This window comes from Ictalurus furcatus, chromosome 17 (genome assembly GCF_023375685.1).
Source record: "Ictalurus furcatus strain D&B chromosome 17, Billie_1.0, whole genome shotgun sequence".
NCBI classification, from domain to species: domain Eukaryota; kingdom Metazoa; phylum Chordata; class Actinopteri; order Siluriformes; family Ictaluridae; genus Ictalurus; species Ictalurus furcatus.
Genome location: NC_071271.1, coordinates 5,759,282 through 5,781,991, shown reverse-complemented (window position 1 = coordinate 5,781,991; position 22,710 = coordinate 5,759,282). Strand labels below are relative to the sequence as shown.

Below are 22,710 nucleotides of genomic sequence, written 5' to 3'. Positions count from 1 at the left end.
GTCTAAAACCTAACCTGGTGTCAGAAAGCGGGACTGGCGTGCACTGGAGAGTTAAATAATAATAATAAACAAAAGACACCAGCGATAACAGACCTGGGTATGCACATGTGAGCCAGGTGCAGGACAACTGCTGAAGAGTGGGGATTTCAACACACCAGTTCAAGCCCAAACTACCCTAGGTCCAACAGGCTAGCAGAGAGTTCTGTAAAGATTGTGAAGGCTCTCATGAAAAAGAATCATGAAGGAAAAGCGGACTTCCAGAGGAGTCCAATGATTTACAGGAGTGCTCCATTGCAAAATGGGTTGTCCCCAGCCCAAATGTTGATGGGTCAACGGATACGCACTAACCTATCTATCCATCAGGAACGTCTGCAGGAGCAAACAAAATCAAAGCCACAAAACAAAAACATAAAGACAAACAAAAATTGAATTACAATAAGAAAGCGAAAAACCTACAAAAGTTCAAGCCTGGAGATAAAAGTTTGTATTCTAAACCATGTAACAGGCACATGGACGCAACAAGGGTGTGTGGGAAAAGAACCGGTTCCACATTCATATGAGATCCAGACAGCGCGTAGTGCAACTCGGAAAAGGAACCGAGTGGCCTTGAGGCCACAAGTGAGAGGTCAAAAAGCTGATTTGCAACCAAATGACCCAAGGGGTGTCCGACATGACTAGTGAACAAGCTGACTGGTTCAAGGACTAGAGAAGTTTGGGGGTGGGGGGTTATTATAAAATTTCAGTCATAATGGAATTGTTGTTTTTGTTCTGAAAATTTTGTTGGCATAAAAGCAAGTTAATAAGAAAGTATCAGTTAACAAAAGATTTAAATCTGAACCTACTAACTTGCACTCCCATCCACTTTATTAGGAACACCTCTACACCTGCACATTCATGCAGTTAACTAATCAGCCAATCGTGTCGCATCAGCGCCATGCAAAAAGAATCAGGTCAAGAGCTTCGGGTAATGTTCACATTATATAAATAAATAAATGCTATACAGGTCCCTGTGTGGTGGTGTTGAGTGCTGAATGTTGTTACTATAGAAACAATATTGTATAAACAGTGATGTGCAGATTAATTTGTACAGATCAAGTGAAATGGATGGATGGTTTAGTTGTACCTGGAGACCCCCTAAACAACATGCTGATAGATGTGATAAACCTTTAAATGAACCATGACATTTTGGTTGCAAGTATTTACCATTTCTAGTCAGCATTTCTAACAATGAAGCAGCCATCCTAAGGCTATGGGGGCTACAGTGTTATTTAGCAGTTTGAATATTCACTAAATGACTTATGGTATTCTAGATTAGGTAACTATATATGATAAGAACACAGCAAACACTCATCATAATATCTTCATATAACATTAGACAATATCTGACACATGCACTAGCAGACAGAAATAGCAACAGTACACAGCTGGAATAGGTTTTAATATCACTATGCATCACTAAGTTTATAGAAGTTAAAATTATTTTTGTGTTTTTTTTCTCCATAATATTTTCCCAATAAAAGGTACATATGACAAGTCCAGGCTTTTAGTTAGAGAACTGTATGAATCCAATCCCTTTACAAAATGGGTGAAACTGTGTTTAAGTGTCAGTAATGATCTGAGGTCCATGTGAAATAAAGGCGACACTAGGCTTGCGTGATATAAAGAGATTATTGTCCGTACACAATATTATTGCTATTATTATAACCTATTATTACGATCTCGCCTACTCCTTAAACCGGAAATTATGGTATGCTCATTTTTCAATATCACATAAGCCTAGGCGGTGAAAACTCAAAAGCAGAAATTTGAGACAAACAAACAGAACATTAGCTGAATCATAACATAAACAGGGCTCCAGCAAAGCTATTGCACAGTCAACCCAGCTCAGGTTGAACTCAGATTCTGGTATTTAAAAAATGTGTTGAAGCAGTCACTTCCTGGATCAAAACTCACTTTATTTTGGCTTTTTTAATATAGAAAAAACTGTGCAAATGAACATTATTGTAAAATGAATGTTAGTTGGAGCTTTTAGAAATGGAACGAGGTGTACGGTTGGGCTGATTTGGTCCGATGTATTTCAGGGGAGTGTATGAAGGCTTTTCAATCACCTCTAAGCCAAGGTAAGGCTGCAAAACTTCTGGAACATGTACAGTTCCTTCCTAAAAAAAATTGGATTAAAAAGAATTCTCAATTTAATCTTTACAATCAACTACAACCAGCTTAACAGTACTTAACAGAGTTTTCCAGAAATGTATTAATGAAATAATGGTGACTTTATAAGCAAAGTTTGAATTAGGTTTTTAAAATCGATATTATTGTGACTAAACATGACTGTGCAACAAACCAAATAAAATAAAATAGTGTGTGTGTGTGTGTGTTTGTAAAGAATATTAAAATGTAACCTCACTTTTGTTTGATGTGTTTCCAGAAGTGCAATAATGGTGCGTGGAATAGCACAAGCTGTAGCATTCACCTAGAATCAAACAGATATATTGCTGGTTTTTATTCTCTGTGACAGTGAATGTATTTCCTTCTATTTCAATGCGGCACCTTTCTGAAATAATACAGTCCCCTCCAGAAGTATTGGAACAGCAAGACGAATGCTTTTGATTTTGCAATGCACTGAAAACATTTGGGTTTGAGATCAAAAGATGAATATGATATGATAGATGTGAATTTTAGCTTTCATTTCCTCATATTTACATTTAGATGTGTTAACTTAGAACATGGTACCTTTGGTGCCAGGCCACCAAGTTCCCCCCATTTAGAATGGATGCATTTCTCTGTAAATTGGTAGACAGAATGTTTCTGTAGACTTCTAAATTCATTCTGTTATTACCATCACGAGTTACATTCTCAATAAAGATTAGTGAACCCCTTTCAGAAGCAGTCACGTAAGCCCAAGCCATGACACTACCTCCACCGTGCTTGACCAATGAGCTCATATGTTTTGGATCATGAGCAGATCATTACTTTCTCCACAATTTGGCCTTTCCATCACTTTGGTTAATCTTGGTTCCAGAACATTTGTGGCTCATCTCTGTATTTCTTTGCGAATTACATTCTGTCTTTCTGATTCTTACTGTTGATGAATGGTTTGTATCTTGTGGTATGACCTCTACGTTTATGTGGTGATTGTGATACCTTCACCCCTGCCCTGTGGAGGCTGTTAGTGAGTCACTGACAGTTGTCTATGTGTTTTTCTTCACAGCTGTCTCAATGTTTCTATCATCTGTTCAATGTCTGGTTGTTAGTATAACAGTGGTTCCTTTCTTTTTCAGGATATTCCAAATTGTTCTATTGGCTATGCGATTCTTGTGCAATGGCTCAGGAAAAAAAATGGCTTGCTTTTCTCTCATAGACAGCTTTCTGGTCTTCATGTAGATTTGTCCATTTTAACAACAAATGCAGTCTTCACAGGTGAAACCCAGATGTCATGTTCTAAACTGTCTTAAAACTAAATGTCTTCAAAATATAGCAAATACAAAATAACCGTCTTTGTCTTTCCAATTCTTTGGGAGGGGACTGTATTTCTTGCTAACTCCACTTTATAAATATAATGTAAGCATTTAAAAAGTGCAATGCTACCACAGAAAATACATCACTTTGTGCCTTTAGTTACATTCTCTGCTGAGACAGCAAATAGATTTCACTCACTGTGTGCGCATACTTAAAACTGCCATCATTTCTCTCATAGAGAATGTTCAGTCTTCGGCTCTGGTAGTCAGTGCAGTTAGATGCACTGGAGATCTAATGAAAGGGTAAGAAACACAATTTGAAACAATTCATGATTTGGGAAAATATAAAGACTAAATAAGACATTTATATGTTCCTCAGTGTGCTGCCTCACCATAGGGTTTATGATTATGTTTGCATAACTGGTAAGAAAATATATGGTTATGTTCTAAATGCACAATAAAATGACCATAAATACCTCAGAATATCATCAGTAGACATGCAGTAACTTTGTATGCATGTTCTTGTATTTACAGTTATGTTCTAATTTGTAATTTCTGGAACTCATTAGTCATTTTTGGATTACATAAGGCTAATATCAAACAAATGCAAATACAAATGAAATCCAGAGCCGATGAATCCAGATTTGAAACATCATTTAGGACTGCTACTATTTTTCTTACCTCACCATAACTTTCACGGCCTGGCATCCATGCTTCAATGTCATACTTCCTGAAGGCTGGTGCCCCCAGCTCCTGAGTGGGCATGTCCAAAACTCTTTGAAGGAAACAAAAAAGGAGCTTTATTTCAAACAAATGATCAAATCAGGAATGGAATGGCATGAAGAAATAATTGCTAAAGAACTACAAAGTATCACAGATGTCAGCACAACAGTATCCGCTCTTAGCTTGCATTTTAGAAATGGGTGACATCAAACAACACAATAGTAGTGCAACTATTACAGTATGTGAATAGGGAAACCCTAAGCCTTCAACAGTTCATCAAAACTCTGGATAAATACAATTATCCATCAGACTCATTCACCTGTTTAATTACTTCTTTGAACCGACATTATTTTGACAATTGAGTATGATCACTTGCCTACAGAAGACCAGAAAGGCCGTGAGTTATTGATATTTTTCTGTGCTGTTATCTTGAAATCACAACTTATTTCTCTCATGCTCTCAAGATAACAAATGTTTTCTTGAGATCACGTTCTTGCAACTATACCATCATGGACACTATAGTGAGTGATATACTGAAAATAACTTTTGAGAAAACCTTTTGTAAGAAAGAAAGGTTTTTGAGATAAAAGTACAGGAAAAAAAAATACCTCATGGCCTTTCTGGACGTCCGTAGTTGCCACTTCACGACATCACAACTTACTTATTTACTTATTGTGAGTATTCCTGTGTCCTCTAAGATACGTTTTGTAGTGTCCTCATATTTTGCGCTTATATTCAAGCAAATTAGAGCTTATATTCCAGCTATCAAGAATGTTCAGAATCATGAAATGTTGAACCTTGTATGACTGACTACTTAATCCAAGTAATTTTGCATGTTTACATGTTTGTAAATCACTGTACAAACTGGCAGGACACAGTGTCTAAATCCACATTCCAAATCAGTACCACTACATACCACTGACCTTTAGAACGGCATGTTTTAAAACTATATTTCATTTCAAAACGTAAATATTTTACTTCTATCTCACTAATCATGCGTTCAAGATAGACAAATAAATCCAGATAGATGCCCCAACAGTACCATTATAGAAACCCAGTTTGTTCCAGATTTCACAGGACATTTATAAAAGTCATGTTCTAATGGGATTCAGATAAACATTAGTTCTATGAAGGAAATTGCAATAAACAATCAAAAGAAATCTGACCAATATTTGTTGCAACAAGTTCATCAAAATATGCAGTGACTATACACAGTGCTGTGAAAAAGTATTCGCCTGATTTCTTCTGTTTTTGTGTATATCTTATACTAAATAGTTTTAGGTGTCCAAAGATAAACAACATAAAACAAAGGCAACCTGATTAAACACACAATACAGTTTTTATTTTTTTACTGAAGCAAAAAAAAGTTATCCACACCTATAACCCATGTGAAAAACTAACTGCCCCCTTAAACTTAAAATCTGGTTGTGCCACCTTTAGCAGCAAGAACTGCAATCAAACGCTTCTGAAAACTGGAGATCAGTCTTTCACAGCTCTGTGGTGGAATTTTGGCTCACTTTTATTTGCAGAACTGCTTTAGTTCAGCCACAATGGAGGGTTTTCAAGCATGAACTGCCTGTTTAAGGTCCTGCCAGAGCATCTCAATTGGTTCAGGACTTTGACCAGGCCACTCCAAAACTTTAATTTGCCTTTTTTTGAGGTGGACTTACTGCTTTGGATCACTGTCTTGCTGCATAGTTGCACTTGAGTTTCAACTTATGGACTGAAAACCGGACATTCTCCTTTAAGATTTTCTGGTAGAGAGCAGAATTCATGCTTCGCCCTTTTTTACAAGTTACCCATGGCCTGAAGCAGCAAAGTATCCCCACACCATCACACTTCCACCACCATGCTTGACTGTAGGTATGATGTTCTTTTTGTGGAATTCGGTGTTTGGTTTATGACAGATGTAACGGAACCCCTGTCTTCCAAACAGTTCCACTTTCAACTCATCACTCCACAGAACATTCTCCCAAAAGGTTTGAGAATCATCAAGGTGCGTTTTCGCAAAATTTAGATGCGCCTTAATGTTCTTCTGGGTTAGCAGTGGTTTTCACCTCGCCTCTCTTCCATGGAGGCCATTTTCCCCCAGTGTCTTTCTGATAGTGGAGTCATGAACAGTGACCTTTATTGATGCAAGAGAGGCCTGTAGGTCCTTTGATGTTGTCCTTGGCTATTTTGTGACTTCCTGGATGAGTAGTTGCTCTGCTCTTGTTGGAATTTTGGAAAGACACTTCTGGGAAGGTTCACTACTGTGCCGTGTTTTTCCATTTGGAGATAACGGCTCTCACTGTGGTTCTTTGGAGTCCCAGAGCCTTTGAAATAGCTTTGTAACCCTTCCCAGACTGATGTATTTCAATCACCTTCTTCCTCATGATTTCTGGAATTTCTTTCAACTTTGGCATAGTGTGTTACTGGGTAAGAACTTTTAACCAACTTCATGCTGTTGAAAAAGTTCTATTTAAGTGTTGATTTGATTGAACAGAGTTTGCAGTAATCAGGCCTGGTTGTGTCTAGTCCAGCTGAACCCCATTATGAATGCAGTTTCACAGATTTGGGGAATTAGTAACTTTGGGGGCAAATACATTTTCATACCGTTCCAGTTGGTCTAGGATAACTTTTTTGCTTCAATAAATATTATCATTTAAAAACTATATTCTGTGTTTACTCAGGTTGCCTTTGTTTTATCTTAGATTTTGCTTTCATTTCTGAAACTATTTAGTACGAGAGATACACATAAAAAGTAGAAATCAGGCTGCCTTTTCACAGCACTGTACTAAATTACTTGACAACCTGAAATGGAGCTTGAGTGAAGAGAAAATCTCCTTCTGCAACAGAACAAACTCATCTAACAACTGAGAACTCTCCTGACCAGATTCATCAGCTGTTACACCAAACATCTCGACCTGAAAGATGAAATGAAATGAGCGGACTGTTTTCTACAATTTCACAGAAATAAAACAGCAATGTTAGAAGAAACAAATATAACATATACATCAACATTAATCGGCTCTGATGGACATGCATTTTTTCCTCATTTATGTTCATTCCATTTTAAAATATAACTGCTGTTACTCAAACCCTACATTACCTTGTTAAAGTGATGAACCCTGTAGAGGCCCCAGGCTTCTCTGCCTGTATCAGTTTCTGCTCTGTAACATGTGCTAGTACACACTGTCCTTCAAAATTAAAAGCACAACATGTGCACAGAAAACAATTTTAACCAAATATGAATAATTTAATAAATCTTAAACATTTTAAAACAGAGCGCCATGTTGTAAATATCAGGACATACAGCAAGATTTTCTTACCTTACTGGTAGGTCTTTCAAATTCACAGCATGGTCCATAAAGTAACCTTAAAATGTGCATCAGGAAAACCATAAATTACTGTGTTTTACTATAATCCAATATGTATTTCATTGTATGATAAAGCTATTTAAAACGTTTAGTCTTCTGAAAACTGCAATTCCTTATTCTTTAAAGCGGGATTGAAAATGGAGCTACAGAGGTTACAGAAAAAGGGCTACAGAGATCAGAAGGTAAAAGTGATAATCCATATGCAATATTTATAAACAAATGGTGTTGCAGCTTTTTACCTGCAACTCCGACTTCACCCGTCCCAGCAAGATTAAGGTTGGGGAAGCGGCTTGGGTCCAGAGAGTAAACCTGCGAGAGGTGAGCATAAGGCTGCATCCCACAACCTTCCTGTGCAAAGGGACATGAACCAAGAGGGTCACAGTGGCTTTACAAGTTTGTGGCATCCATAACACTGAACATCCATTGGCAAACTTCAGGTGAATGCAAATAGTCACATTTAAAAAATCATGATAAACTATTTAATCGTTCAGAACTAATAGCATTAAAAAATACAGGATTTTAGACAGGAAAATAAGCATTTCCACCAAGAATAGGGAGTTCTAATATTATCAGCTGTGCAGTTGGGAACGGCTTTCTGCCAGTAGTAATCTTGGAAACTCTGGAAAATCTGGATGGTGGCTTTTTATGCGATTCTTTAGTAATGCACAGTAAACATTTTAAAAACAGTGCATGTTTATAATCCTTTTACAGTGAACAAGCGAATAAGCTGAGCTGCAGCTCAACGTGTTTAAGCATGTCTGAGACTGTGCAATGTTAAATTGTGGAACTCCTCCACAAAATTCATAAAAGGTTGGAAGGTCTGGTAATAGAATATAATCGTAATCGTGTAATGTCACTGGATATCATGGTAGTGTAAAATCACATAGACAACATTAAATTATTCTATCGCACAAGCTTTAATTGTTCTTCAAAGTGTGTGGTACAGGTTCAAATTTAAGAAAATCTTAGGTGTTAGGTTTCTTGAGGAAAGAAAGACTTAATCTGTTGTCTTAAGGCACTATTCTGTGCATTTTGTTCAGACATGATACATATTACAAATTGAAGAAAAATAGAAAACAGAATTAAACAAACAACATAATTAAATAGACAATATAAATAGATAATAGAATTAAATAGAATTTTTAACAATTTTAATACATTGCTCTGGTACTTGTGAAAGACATGAAAAGCTACTTACAAACACGACTCCTTTCAGCATGTCTGGAACTACCATTGGGATAAACCCCTGAAAGGTACAAAAAGTATTTCTCCCTCAGCGGACATACTTAAATCATATTAAACTTATGTCAAGTCTTGTGCAAATTTCCCAAAAGTCTACTTATATGTGAATATTCTATAAGTTCAGTCACTTCCTATCCTGTTGTCATGGTCTTATTTCTCCTTTCTCAACAGACTACAGTTACATTACATTTATGGCATTTGGCAGACGCCCTTATCCAGAGCGACTTACAATTATCTAATTTTTTTATACAATTGAGCAGTTGAGGGTTAAGGGCCTTGCTCAAGGGCCCAACAGTGGCAGCTTGTGGTCCTGGGATTTGAACTCTCAACCTTCAGATCAGACGTCCAATGTCCTAACCACTGAGCTACCAGCTTCCAGACTAATGAAATGCTTCCTCTGGCATGATAAAACCCCTATGGTTAGCTTCGATAAATAGGTTCTGGACTATGATCACAGAGAATTTAATCTTCCTAATTTTAGAATGTAATATAAGAATGTGACATAAACAAAAACAAAAGCAGCAATAAATAGGGCACAAGTGGCACAAGAGAATAGCCCTGTCATTGGAAGATCAGTAAGTTTGTGGCTGGTTTCACATGCTTTTTTTAATATACAAGCCCTCACCTTTCCTATGTGGCAGCTGTAGTACGATAGTGGGGGATTGGTAGGTAACTGGCCAATGACCAGACTGGGAGAAAATGAGGGGGGCAAAAAAATCCTTTTATCATTCACTCAGTTGTGAGCCAAACTGCAGTATCTATTTGGACACCAAGAGCTTCTTTCCCCCAGGTGATCGTCAACACCAAGCACATCACACAGGGAAACTTTTTATTTTTAATTATTATTATTTAATTATTATTATTTTTAATTCAATATAAAGTGTCTTGGCAATTTTTTAACTGTTGACCAGAAGTGGCAATGGCCCTTCCCTGATGTTGTGTTGGAAAAATATTAATTGAAACATAGAACTCTTCTTTGTTTATGCTCTTTCTTGCTGTATAATTCCATAAATTCTGGCGTGGTTCATGTGACACTGCCCCCTAGTGGATATGCTCAGATTACATGGAAGTATGAAGACTTTTTTTATTTATTTAATTAAAACACTGCATGCTAGGATCCTGAGTATTCAACAGTCTAAGCATTCACCTTATCCCACAGGCCACACTGACCCTTTTCTGAAGGAGGTCGAGAGCAAAGTTCTGTAATGCAATCTGAAGTTGGGCTCCTGCTCCCCTCAGATAGTACGACCTGTGACCTGACACATGAGCAAGGCGTCTGAAAGAGAAATAAAAACAGTACAAAGAGCAAAGATGAAAAAACTAATTCAGAATTTACTGTGTTCACACTAGCCAGCACTTACGAACCTGGATCAAATTATTCCTCAGACCAATTATATGTGAGAAGATTTTTACATTTTATTTATTTATTTATTTTAAAAAAGTTTTTCATTTCCCCACTCACACTTTTCATTCAAACCTGCAATTATTTGCCATGTACAGGCTGGTTCGATAAAATGGGAGAAAATCTCTATAACCATGATTTTATCACCTCTTGTGATATATGACATCTCAGTAAATGTATATAGAGACATTACAAAGACAAATAAAAATTTGAAGGAAGTTGCAGAGATCACTGGTGTCTCTGGAGAGTGTTTGTAGCTAGTACAATTTGTATCCGTTAACCAATTTTTACACTGATCATTGCATTATTTAATTGGTGTCAAACCATTTAGACAAGCATTTTATACAGTCTCCTCTGAAACTATTGGACAGACAAGGCCAATTCATACCAAAGACATTTGGGTTTGAGATCGAAAGATGGACGAGCTGTTCCTCTCAATTAATTTGGATGCATTTCTCTGTAAACTTCTGAACTCATTCTGCTGCTACCATCATGAGTTGCATCAATAAAGATTAATGAGCTCATTCCAAAAGCGGCGATACAAGCCCAAGCCATGACACTACCTCCACCATGTTTCACATAGGAGCTTGTATGTTAGGGATCATGAGCAGATCCTTTCTTTCTCCACACTTTGGCCTTTCCATCACTTTGGTAGAGGTTCATCTTGGTTCCAGAACTTTTCTGGCTCATCTTTGAATTTCTTTGTGAATTCCGATCTGGCTTTCTGATTCTTACTGCTGATGAGTGGTTTGCATCTTGTAGTATGGCCCCTATATTTCTTCTCTCAAAGTCTTCTTCGAATGGTGGATTGTGATACCGTCACCCCTGACCTGTGGAGGTTGTTGGTGGTGTCACTAGGTACGTTTACATGCGGCCATTTTCATCAATCCAAATTAATTCCATCCGATTGCAGATTCCGAAAGTACTGTTTATATGTACCCTAAATATTGCACTCTGATTCAAATATTCATTTACATGTGCATTACATATATTCTGAACAAAACTACTGTGCAAGTCAGTTGTCACGTTCCACAGCACTGTATTTTTAATCTGATTGAGAAAATCTGATTAATTTGTTTACATTGCTATTTTTTCCTATTTACTGGATTTTTTTCAGATCTACTCCACCACTTTCAATCTGATCAAAATTTCATTTGACTCGAGCACAATCAGATCCACTGAGGTGTTTACAGGAAGGCTTTTCAATCGGATTGAGCGATACATCCAATTACTAGCAGATTATTTGGTTGCATGTAAATGTACCTACTGACTTTTTTTTCTGGGCAATCCATTCAGTGTCTGTTACACCAGTGGTTTCTTTCTTTTTCAGGACATTCCAAATTGTTGTATTGGCTATGCTCAATGTTTGTGCAATGCCTCGGATTGATTTTCTCTTCTCAGCTCCGAAACAGCTTGCTTTTCTCCCTAAAACATCTCTCTGATCTGCATTTTGGCTCATCCTCTTTAACAATAACCAAGTGTAGATGTTCAGAGCTATTTATTGTTTAAACAATCAATTTAACAGGACACACTTGGGTAACAAGAAACACTGATCAGTCACATGTTCCAATGCTCGCCTACTAATTGGGTGATCCGATACAAAATGTTCTAACGCATCTACACATAAATACCATGAAATAAAAGCTGAAATTCTAAACTCTCTTCTCCTCTTTTGAGCTAAACCCCAAATATATTCAGTCTCCAGCAAAAAATTAATTGGCCGTGTCGTGAAAATAGCTTCGGAGGGGACCATATAAACAATCTGGTCCGTAAGTATATGGCTGAGTTAGTTACCTGACTTCAGCCCAGTTGAACATGCTTTTCACTTACTGAAGACAAAACTGAAGGCAGAAAGACCCACAAACAAGCAGCAACTGAAGGTGGCTGCAGTAAAGGCCTTGGTTGATGTCCTTGGGTTCCAGACTTCAGGCAATCACTAATTTGCATTAAAAATAATCCTTATATTTATAATTGTTAGTTTGTCCAATTACATTGGAGCCTGTGAAAATAGAGAGAGTATGTAAAAAATGTCTATAATCTCTAAAGGGTCTCTAAAAATATTCTTGTTAAATCCCTTGAATTAAAGGTGAAATTCTACACTTCAAATCACATCCTGACAGCTTCATTTCAAATCCATTGTGATGGTGTACAGAGGCAAAAATACAAAAATGGTCACTGTCCAAATACTTACGGACCAGACTGTTTATACAGTCCCCTTCAAAACTATTGGAATGGCAAGGCCAATTCAGTTGTTTTTCTGTAGACTGAAGATGGTTTGAGATCAAACGATGAGTATGAGAAGAGAGTTTAGAATTTCAGCTTTTTCTGGTGTTTATATGCAGATGTGTTAAAGACACGGAACACGGCACATTTGGGCAAAATTACGAAAATAGGGTCACTGTCCAAATACTTATGGACCCGGCTGTATGCATGTATTTGGATTCTGTGCCTCTCCACTCTTCCTTCAGACCCTAGGAGCTTGATTTCCAAATGAAATGTAATATTTAATTTTAATCTTAAAGTACTGAACCAGACAGAGATTAAAGGCTCAGGAAACCTTAGCAGGTGTTTTGAGTTAATTGGCTGATTAGATCTCTTCTCAGGTCGACATTTCTGTATTATAAATTCTTTATTCTAAAATTTTGAGATACTGGATTTTTCATCAAGATTTTTTTTAAAAAAAGGCTTGGAATATTTCACTTTGTGTAATGAATCAAAAATATATGAAAGTTCCACTTTTTAATTAAATTACAGAAAAAAGTTTACACAATATTCTAATTTTTTTGAGATGCACATGTATATATGTATACTAATGCAAAGTCTAGCATGTAATGTACATCAAGCAAACAATTTTCACACTTTTTTCACTTTATTAAAATAATAACAGTTTAAATACTTTTTTTAAACAAAAGTAAATTGTATACTGCACTCTATATTGGTACAAACTCACAAACACCAAAATTAGCGTTCACTACAGACCCATAAGAGACAAACCACAATTGGCTCAGTCAACACAAATGACTTGTCTCTCTTGTCTATTGTGAATGCATTATTACAAAGAAAAATAGATGGAGAAAGTACATTACCGCTGTCTTATGATATCCAGATTTTCTCCAATTTCAAGGTGGCCTTTGGCTTTGAATTCAAACTCTGTGGTAGATACAATACCACATCATAAGACCTATGATGTGTATATACAGCGCCCTCCACTAATATCGGTACCCTTGGAAAATATGAGCAAAGGCGGCTGTGAATTTTTTTTATTATTGTTTAAAACTTTTGATCTTTTGTTTAAAAAAATCACAAAAATACTCTGCTTTCATGGATATCAAACAATTGCAAACAACACAGGTTTATTAACAATATCTTTGTTAAATATAGCTGTGCAACAATTATTGGCACCCCTATGAGAAAAACATATTTGAAGTATATTCCCATTGAAATTTTACATTTTTTAGTACACCTAGGTGACTAGGAAGAGGATATTGTGCAACCATGACTTCTTGTTTCACAGGAGTATAAATATGAGGTAACACACAGGCACATCTTCAAAAAACAGCTAAAGACCCACCTCTTCCATGAACACCTAACCAACTCATTAAAAAATAAATAAATAAATAAATAATTTTTGCACTTACACCTCTACTCTGTGTACTTTGCTTCTTCTGGAACTCAATTAATGGATCTTGTATGGTAGCACTACTTGTATTGTTCTCTGCTTGATATATCGCTTTGCTTGTATCTTTCTCATTCGTAAGTCGCTTTGGATAAAAGCGTCTGCTAAGTGAATAAATGTAAATGTAAATGCAAAAGGTTGTTGTGCTTCACAAAATGGGAAGTGGCTATAAGAAAATAGCAGAAGCATTGAAAATGCCCATTTCCACCATCAGAGCAATAATTAAGAAGTTCCAGTCAACTGGAAATGTTATGAATCAACCTGGAATTGGACATGTGTGATAACGTCTCAATGCACTGTGAAGACGATGGTTCGAGTGGCCAAAAAATCTCCAAGGATCACAGCTGGAGAATTGCAGAAGTTAGTTGCGTCTTGGGGTCAGAAAGTCTCCAAAACTACAATACAAAGTCACCTACATCACCACAAGTTGTTGGGAAGGGTTAGGGCCGTGGTTGGATCTTCCAGCAGGACATTCAGTACGTTTACACAGAGAACAATAATGTGATATTAACCCAATTAAGACAATACCCTGATTAAGAAACTAGCATGTAAACAGCAATTATTGAGGACCTTAATCCGTCTAAATTCATACTCAAAGTAAACAAATCGAATTAAGACGTGTGGAGTATTCCTGTTTTAGTCGCATTATCGACGTGCATTACAGACATGCGAACATCTTAATCACACTATTAACGTCGTGTAGGAGTTTTCACCGCATTTTGCGACAGGACACGTTCACACACGGTAGTGCTCAACTGTTTGACGGCAAACAAGAGATCATGGCTGCATCCGAAACCGCGTACTTACCTACTATATAGTAGGTGAAATACATGTATTTTGGCTACTATATAGTAAGTAAGTATGTAGTTTCTGACGCAGCCCACGGCTTCAAGCAGTCGTCTATTTGCACATACGGCATGACAAATAATTAACTGCACTTGAAGCTTTCATAAAATTAAAAATAAAAACACCCAAAACTGTATACGGTACCATAACGAAGACGGACTGTATGTTGATACGTGAAATTCTGGAGGGAACGTCGGACGGCATGGCGTGGGGACGTAATGACGTGTGATGTTAATCAATCTATTTTATAACATGTAAAACATGAACATGAAAGGAATATTCTAAAAGCGACTCATGTAAACACCTTAATCACAATATTGTCTTATTCAGAATAAGGTCAATAATTAGATTACTGCTGTCCATGTAAACGTAGTCAATGCTTCAAAACATACATCATGATCAACACAAAATGGTTTACTGACCACAAAATGGCCTTCACAGTCCCCTGACTTGAAACCTATGGAAAACCTGTGGGGATGAATTGAAGAGAAGAGTCCAACAGCATGGACCTCGAAATTTGAAGGATCTGGAAAGATTCTGTATGGAGGAATGGTCTCAAATCCCATGCCATGTATTCTCCAACTTCATCAGACATTATAGGAGAAGATTTGGCAAAGGGAGGTAGCACAAAGTATTGACTAAAAGGGTGCCAATAACTGTCACACACAAAGTTTTTTTTTTAAATAAAACCTGTGTTTGCAATTGTTTGATATCTATAAGAGCAGAGTATTTCTGTGAATTCTTTGATCAAGCTCAAAATGTTAAACAATAAAAATAATTTTTCACAGCCTTCTTTGCTCATATTTACCAAGGGTGCCAATATTAGTGATATATTAGCACTAATTCCCACAAGTAGAAATCCACAAATATACAAAATAAAAAAGACAATAAAAACACTTAGTTTACTCTTTGATTATAAGGCAAGCACGCTAAAATGTGCCATGAAAATGACTAATGTTCCCGAATAAATTAACTATTAGAAGAATGGATAAAATAAGCAGCAAGATACTAGTGGCTGTTATATATGGTGTAATTTATGTACCAGCTTTATGTCCAACCATTTCAACCACCTTCGCCTGGCTCTCATCTCCAATAGGCTGAAAAAAGAAGATAGATAACACCGAATCAGCAATGCAAGTATTATATTATATTATTTTACTGCTTGAATATTATTCAAATGTATATCAGGTAGTTTTGTTTATTAAAAAATAAAAACCTGTATAAATACAATTAGTATAATCTGTATTAAAACTTGGAGTTGCAATTGTGACCCCCGGGCAGGGAGGAATTCAGAGAGTCATGTGTTGTATTTACACATGTGTCTTGCTACCACGATCAGAATGATCATGATGTTTAATTTTAAGATGAAAAATGGGTGGCCTGACAATGTACCAGCAAGACGTATAATGTGATAAGGAACTCTAATGTATAAAGGTTGTTATCTGATCCAACGAATAAATTTACAATGTGTTCTAAATTAAATTGTCTTGTGGACCATACATATTGAAATACTTTTTTTTTTCTCTGTTATTCTTCTATTGGGACAAAATTGAGCAATAAACTCAGGGCCATGAGCTGATAAAATGTGTAAATGATATGTAACTCTCCACTAACAAGTTAAAAATGTTGATGCTACATGCATGCCTCTTTCCAAAAGAACTAATTTACGGGTTTCACAGCCAAAGAGGTGAATAGCTATTCAATCATAATTTCATACTAATTTTTTATTTGTACATAATTTGCAAACTATTCTGATACACGAAGGCTGAAAACCTATGCAAGGAAATGCTAATATATAGTTTGGAAGCATAATATGTAAATGTATTATTTATTTATTTTAATGGTAATGAATTGCAGTCTGTTTGTCTGTTTTGGAGGTGATATATCTGTGTAGTGATAAGATATTGCTCTAATCTGTGGATATAAAAATTCTACACATACCCGTTAAAATTGCAGGTTTTCGTGATGTAAAAAAATGAAACAAAGACAAATCATGCCAGATCTTTTTCCACCTTTAATGTAGCAACCAACAAAATTCAAATAAAAATGTTTTAGGGGGAAAAGAAAATTAAAACATAACCTGGTTGCACAAGTGTGCACAACCTTTTATAATGTGTCACACATCTGTCATCAATTAACTGATTCTGATTAAGAAAAAAATGAAGAGGATAAAAGCTGTTTCTGTCAGAAACAGAACATTACTAGCTGGTGTGTGGTGGGCATTCTGGCGCACTGTGGTTGCCGTTGCATCATCCAGATGTATGCTGCACACTAGTGGTGGTTGAGGAGATTCCCCCCTCATAATATGTACAGCACTTTGAGTGTCTAGAAAAGTGCTATATAAATGTAACTGTAAATGTAACTAACATTTGCCAAAACATACATACCCCAAACATGTGGCAAAATGTGTTATGGTTAAAACCCTTCAAAAAACGTATGGGCTAACGTGAAGAGGGCAGTGTACAGGAGACCCTTCCAATCGCAATTTAATGGATCTGGAGCATTTTTGCAAGTATCAGTGAAATAAAATTGACAAATTAAGATATGCTATGTTGGTAGACTCTTACCCCCCAAAAAACTGAGTGCTTTATTACAAGCAAAAGGTGCTTTAACAAAGTAAGGGGAGTGCACACTTATTCAACCGGATTATTGTAATTTGTTTTCTTTTTCCCATAAAATGTTTCTATTTTTTTTTTTACACTTGAATTTTGTTGTTTGTTAGATCACATTAAACTTGGAAAAAGATTTCATACGATAACTCTTGGTTGAATTTTTACGTCACGCAAACCTGCCATTTTAACAGGGGTGTGTAGACTTATATCTACTGTAAATGTTCTTAAATTATCACATTTAAAAAGAGCTGTCAATGTGTTAATGGTCTACTACACTGACTGTTCTGGTCTGGACAACTTGACATTGGACTAAGCGTACTGTGGACTGTTACCTATAAAAATAAACAAACAAACAAACAAACAAACAAACAAACAAATAAATAAATAAAGAAAGTCTGATGCCCCAGATTTAAATAAATTGCAACACAGCACTGGGTGGATGGAAATCTTGGAACTGTAAAGGTGATCCAAGTAAACCTAGGTAGTTTAAAAACTGCATTTCTAACCTTGTTTGCTTGTTTGGAGACACTGTTAAAATCCAAGCACACGGTTCTTAAACATATTTGAGCAATGTTAATGTAATATTTATACTGGTATGGAGCTACGTCATTTAGTGTGAATATAGGAAAACGTAAGCAGATACTGTGCACTCATTTTCATACAATTACAACTATTTTAATGGCTAGAGGGACTGAACTCCTACCACATCTGGATGTGTTCTGTTGGGAAGCCTCAGAGCTCGACAATAATATTCCTCCTCCAAGTCACTCTGTCTTGAGTACAGCTGACTCAACCTCACTCTGATCTTTCGGCCCTCTTCTCTCAAAGACTTGTACGCCATAAGCTGGGAGGAAGAAGAGAAAGAATCAGTCAATCAAATCAACTTTCTTCTTCTCTCCTGAAACATTAACATCACTAACAGACCCAAATAGCCATGCATCCATCCATCCATCCATTACTGTACCACTTATCCTACCCAGGGTCGAAGGAAGTCTGAAGCCTACCCCAGGAGACTTGGGGCACAAATATATTATTCTCATATCCTAACCCAACATGATATGTTTCAAGTAAAAGCCCAATTATTTTACAAGTCTGGTTACAAATGAAAGTCCCACTATTTTTAAAACTCAACTCCAATATGTAGACAGTTTCGTGTTGCTTTAAAGAGAATTAAATCACACTGGCTATTCCACTGCATTGATTCAAGTAAAAAAACAGCTTATTCTGTCTGTAAGGTCAGATATCACATTATAGTTAATGATGCATATGATGTCAAAGACAGAACTTACACCAGACAGGACTTTTTTGTCATGCTGCTCCTGCAACAAAGAAAGATTTACATCAAATTTCACATGAAGAGAATGAATCTGGAATTGGTGTGCATGGCTTGCTTTGTCTTCTTTAATTCATATCGAGGGTTTAGAACCAAATAAGTGCAAGTGACCTTTAATAAACTTTACAGAAAGGTGAAAACAAACATTGGCCAGGCTGTGTTAAGTCTAAAATGGCCAGTTAGATATAATGAGTCTTATTTATCACATATACATAAGAGCACAGTGAAATTCTTTTCTTCGCATACCCCAGCATGTCAGGAAGCTGGGGTCAGAGTGCAGGGTCAGCCATGATACAGCACCCCTGGAGCGAGAGGGTTAAGGGTGTTGCTCAAGGGCCCAACAGTGGCCACTGGCGACTTTGGCAGCACTGGGCTTGAAAACCCGACCTTCCGATCAGTAACCCAGAGTCTTAACTGCTAACCACCACTGCCCCAAAGCATGACGCACTAGCTGGGAACCTGGGTCAACTTCTTGGAAGGCAGCTATGCTCACCACTATACCACCAATGCAGGACACAACCAATGCTGACACACCGTGCTGAACACTGTGCACCATTATAGGCACACACAGTAAAGTGGAAACTCTTGTGCCTACTAGTTAATAGCTAGCCAAATATGTGGGTATTATTATTTTTTATAATTAGTAAATTAAATTTTATAATTAGTCCAACGAACTTGGCGGGAGGATATGCAAATGAATGTAACGTTATTGGTCAAAAACTGGAACTGACGTTAGCCTAGCCTACTTCGTGGGTGTGCAAATATCAAAAGTTAATTGACATTCTAAAGAACAAACCAAGCCATGGTATGACGCCTTCTATACTAAGCTAAGGTTGCCTACTATTTAGGTATCTAGTTACATACTGTCTGAAAAAAGCTCGTATGTTCTGCTGCACTTTTCAACACCTGGCTGCTGTCTCCATTTCTTACAGACTGAGCTGCTAAAATATATCAACGAACTTGCGTTGAGTATGGGCGCAACCAAGTGTACAGTTAGGGGGGGCACAAACCTATTTTCCTTAACAAACGGGAAATATATTTAAAAGGAATAGATATAAATAGAATAGATGAAGAAAAGACAGATCAGTTGGCAGGGTTCATTAAATGTGGACATATAGAAAATATTTTGTACTGTATATTGGGGGGGACAGATTGGTATTTCCTCAACATTGGGGACCCCCCCAAACAATGCGTGGTTACGCCCATGCAAGTAAAGTTCAATTCTCCCTCACTGACGTTTGTGTTTCTCATTGGTCATCACTGATGACGTGCGCACCGCAGTGTTTCAGGATCATGTTGGTTTAAAATCAAATACAAAAGCTACAAACTACAACTGACCACAAGAGTCCGGACTTTATCACTGATCATTTTCTTATGTTCTTCCAACTCGTTGATCTCTTCCTGCACCTCCTGCAGCTGCTTCCATGCTGATATCTAACAGACAAGAGAAATCACGAGAGCTTGATTTAACGTTATGAGAGCAAACGAATAATCATCAGGAGGTTATTATGCATTGTAAAGGTTTATGGCGTGACATCAAACTGAACCTTACAATAGCTCGGACATCGCCTGCCCCTAAATCTCCTTTCCTGTTCTCCAACTCAGTAATGACTTGTTCGGTGTGTTCACAGAGTCTCCTCATGTCCAGCTCGGGTTTATCACTGTAGCCCTCCTTAATGTGCTCGAAAAGGCTGCTCCTGTTCTGGGCACGACCAGAGGAACACGAGCTGAAAATCCGTCCCGGTGTGTTCCACACGTATTGTTTCACTGTTGATGTCAAGCAGAAAAGCGAGCGAAAGCGTGTGACAGTTCCTATGGAGGACGCCATTTTGCTCCAGTGCATGACTTTAAAATGGCCGAATCCCAAACGACTTTCGGCCCTGTCCCAAATGGCGCACTTCATGTAGACTTGCGGTCTCGTGCTGCAGGTTCACGCCAACTGTCCAATCAGAAAGCAGGGGAGGAGTTTCGACTGCAGGTTTTAGCCAACATGACAGAGAAGAGGATTTCTAAGTGCAAGTTTATGTTTTTATAATGAACAACGATTTTATAATGTAATTTAACTGTAGCTCTAGTTTTTAATAATATTTCATGATATAGTTTGAAGAAAAAAAAACAGTGAAATTATGGTCAATTAAAATGCAATCGAACTTCAGGCTATGACCATTGTGAATGGTTAATCTGATAAAAAAAACAAAAAAACAAAACGATGCTGATGCCATCTGACTAGCGCCACAGTGAAAACAACAATCCGCAACATCGTCCTCTTTCTGGCGTCACAACGTTGAGTCCATCCCAAAAGCTGTCTATTAATTAATAGCGCCCCATAGGTCTGCATTAGCTGACGTCACCAAAGTGTGGACTCGGAGGAGGACCACAAGGGCGGAGTGTGCCACATGTCTATGGGGTGAAAAATCCTTTAATTCATACTCACTCGGTTACACAATTCACGCCTTCTACCTGATTTGAGCCGGGCACACATTTTTAAAAGCTTTACAACTCTACCCTAATACAGCACATTTTCTGACATTTTTTGTGATAATTCGCATGTCGGAATGACGTCATTTTCGACAACTTTCAGAGACACGCACTTCTTACATGGTGTATCCATGCTGGCAATTTAAGCAAAGAATTCTAATGATAATGATAATGAGTCTTTATTGGTCACATATACATTACATCACATCACAGGGAAATTATTTTCTTTGCATATCCCAGCATGATAGGAAGTTGGGGTCAGAGTGCAGGGTCAGCCATGATACAGCACTCCTGGAGCAGAGAGGGTTAAGGGCCTTGTTCAAGGGCCCAACAGTGGCAGCTTGGCAGTGCTGGGGCTTGAACACCCAACCTTCCAATCAGCAACCCAGCAGTCAGCTTAAACAGTTATCATAAACTGTAAAATGGGGATTAGGCTATTAGATGTCATGACATATGAATATATGATGATTGTTATTAAATTATAGACTAGATTTATTGATAAGCTTGTAGACAGTTTTATAATTATATGGGGAAAATGTAGGTTTGTTGTGCCATGCTTATGGGTTTTAATGAATAAATGACTGTCAGTTTTTGCCGTTAATTTAATCGATCAAGAAAAAAATAATCGAAACTTCAGAAAAAAGGAGTCGCCAATCGGCTTGATCACATGCATGATGGCAAATCAGCATTTGACTCAAATATTTTTTCTCACCTTTTCTTGTGTGTAAGCAGGTCATCACTGCTGCTGTGCAAGTATTCTCTTTGACATACTTACAGTTACATTTACATACTTAGGTAAATTCTCAGTATATGCACTTGCCATGCCATCCATAATTTAAAAAAAGCCAGCCATTTACCTGCCTAAACTAACCCAGTCCTACATTGTTTAACCATTGCAATGATTTGTAGCGATGAGCATGGAGATAATTTATGCTGTTTCCCCCCTTTCTCACGTTACTATAACGTTTTGCTGTCTAGTCAATAAATCAATTAATCGCCCCTTTTTGATGAACAAAAACTGATGATCATTCTTCTGTGATTTCAGGAGGCATAAGAAAGAACCCCTCTACAAGGGAGGCAACAGAGGGGAGCCTCCAAGAGATGGTTTCCAAAATTTTGAAGGGAGCTGCTGACAGAGATGGGGCAGGAAACAAAATCAGGCAAACTAAAGTGGCATTTTGTGTATATTTTTATTATAGTGTACTGTGTAAGTACAATGGGGGAAATAAGTATTGAACGAGTCAACATTTCAGTAAATATATTCACATGAAATTTTCACCAGTCTTTGGTATTAACTCAAGAAATCCACACATATTTTCAGTATGGTACAAAGCACCAATAAAAAAATAAATCTATGAAAATGAATTAACCCATATATGTAGAACCTTTTCACAGGCTACAAAGAACCCTGTAGGGTTCTTTTGATTGAACCCTTAAAAAAGGGTTCTATATAATACCTTTTAGGGGTTCAAAATATGAAATGCCCAAGATAATATAGAATCCATAGAGAATATAATCTATATAGAACCGTTACTTCTAAGAGTGTATAATAACCTCCACTCTTCTGGAAAGGCTTTCCAC

At 37.2% G+C, this 22,710-nt stretch overlaps 1 protein-coding gene across 1 annotated transcript; it reads right to left on the bottom strand.

The window, feature by feature from the left end:
* Positions 1–530: 530 nt before the first annotated feature.
* Positions 531–21,332, bottom strand: sars2 (seryl-tRNA synthetase 2, mitochondrial). Its single transcript, XM_053647170.1, has 16 exons — positions 20,204–21,332; positions 19,990–20,085; positions 18,608–18,637; positions 18,022–18,162; positions 15,749–15,803; positions 13,271–13,334; positions 9,953–10,058; positions 8,739–8,786; positions 7,780–7,888; positions 7,493–7,538; positions 7,273–7,360; positions 6,975–7,087; positions 4,140–4,233; positions 3,658–3,750; positions 2,408–2,473; positions 531–2,159 (listed from the first exon to the last, which is right to left on the bottom strand). The coding sequence occupies exons 1-16, from the start codon at positions 20,552–20,554 to the stop codon at positions 2,016–2,018; spliced, it is 1,644 nt and encodes a 547-aa protein (XP_053503145.1). The 5' UTR covers positions 20,555–21,332; the 3' UTR covers positions 531–2,015.
* Between the last annotated feature and the right edge of the window lie 1,378 nt (positions 21,333–22,710).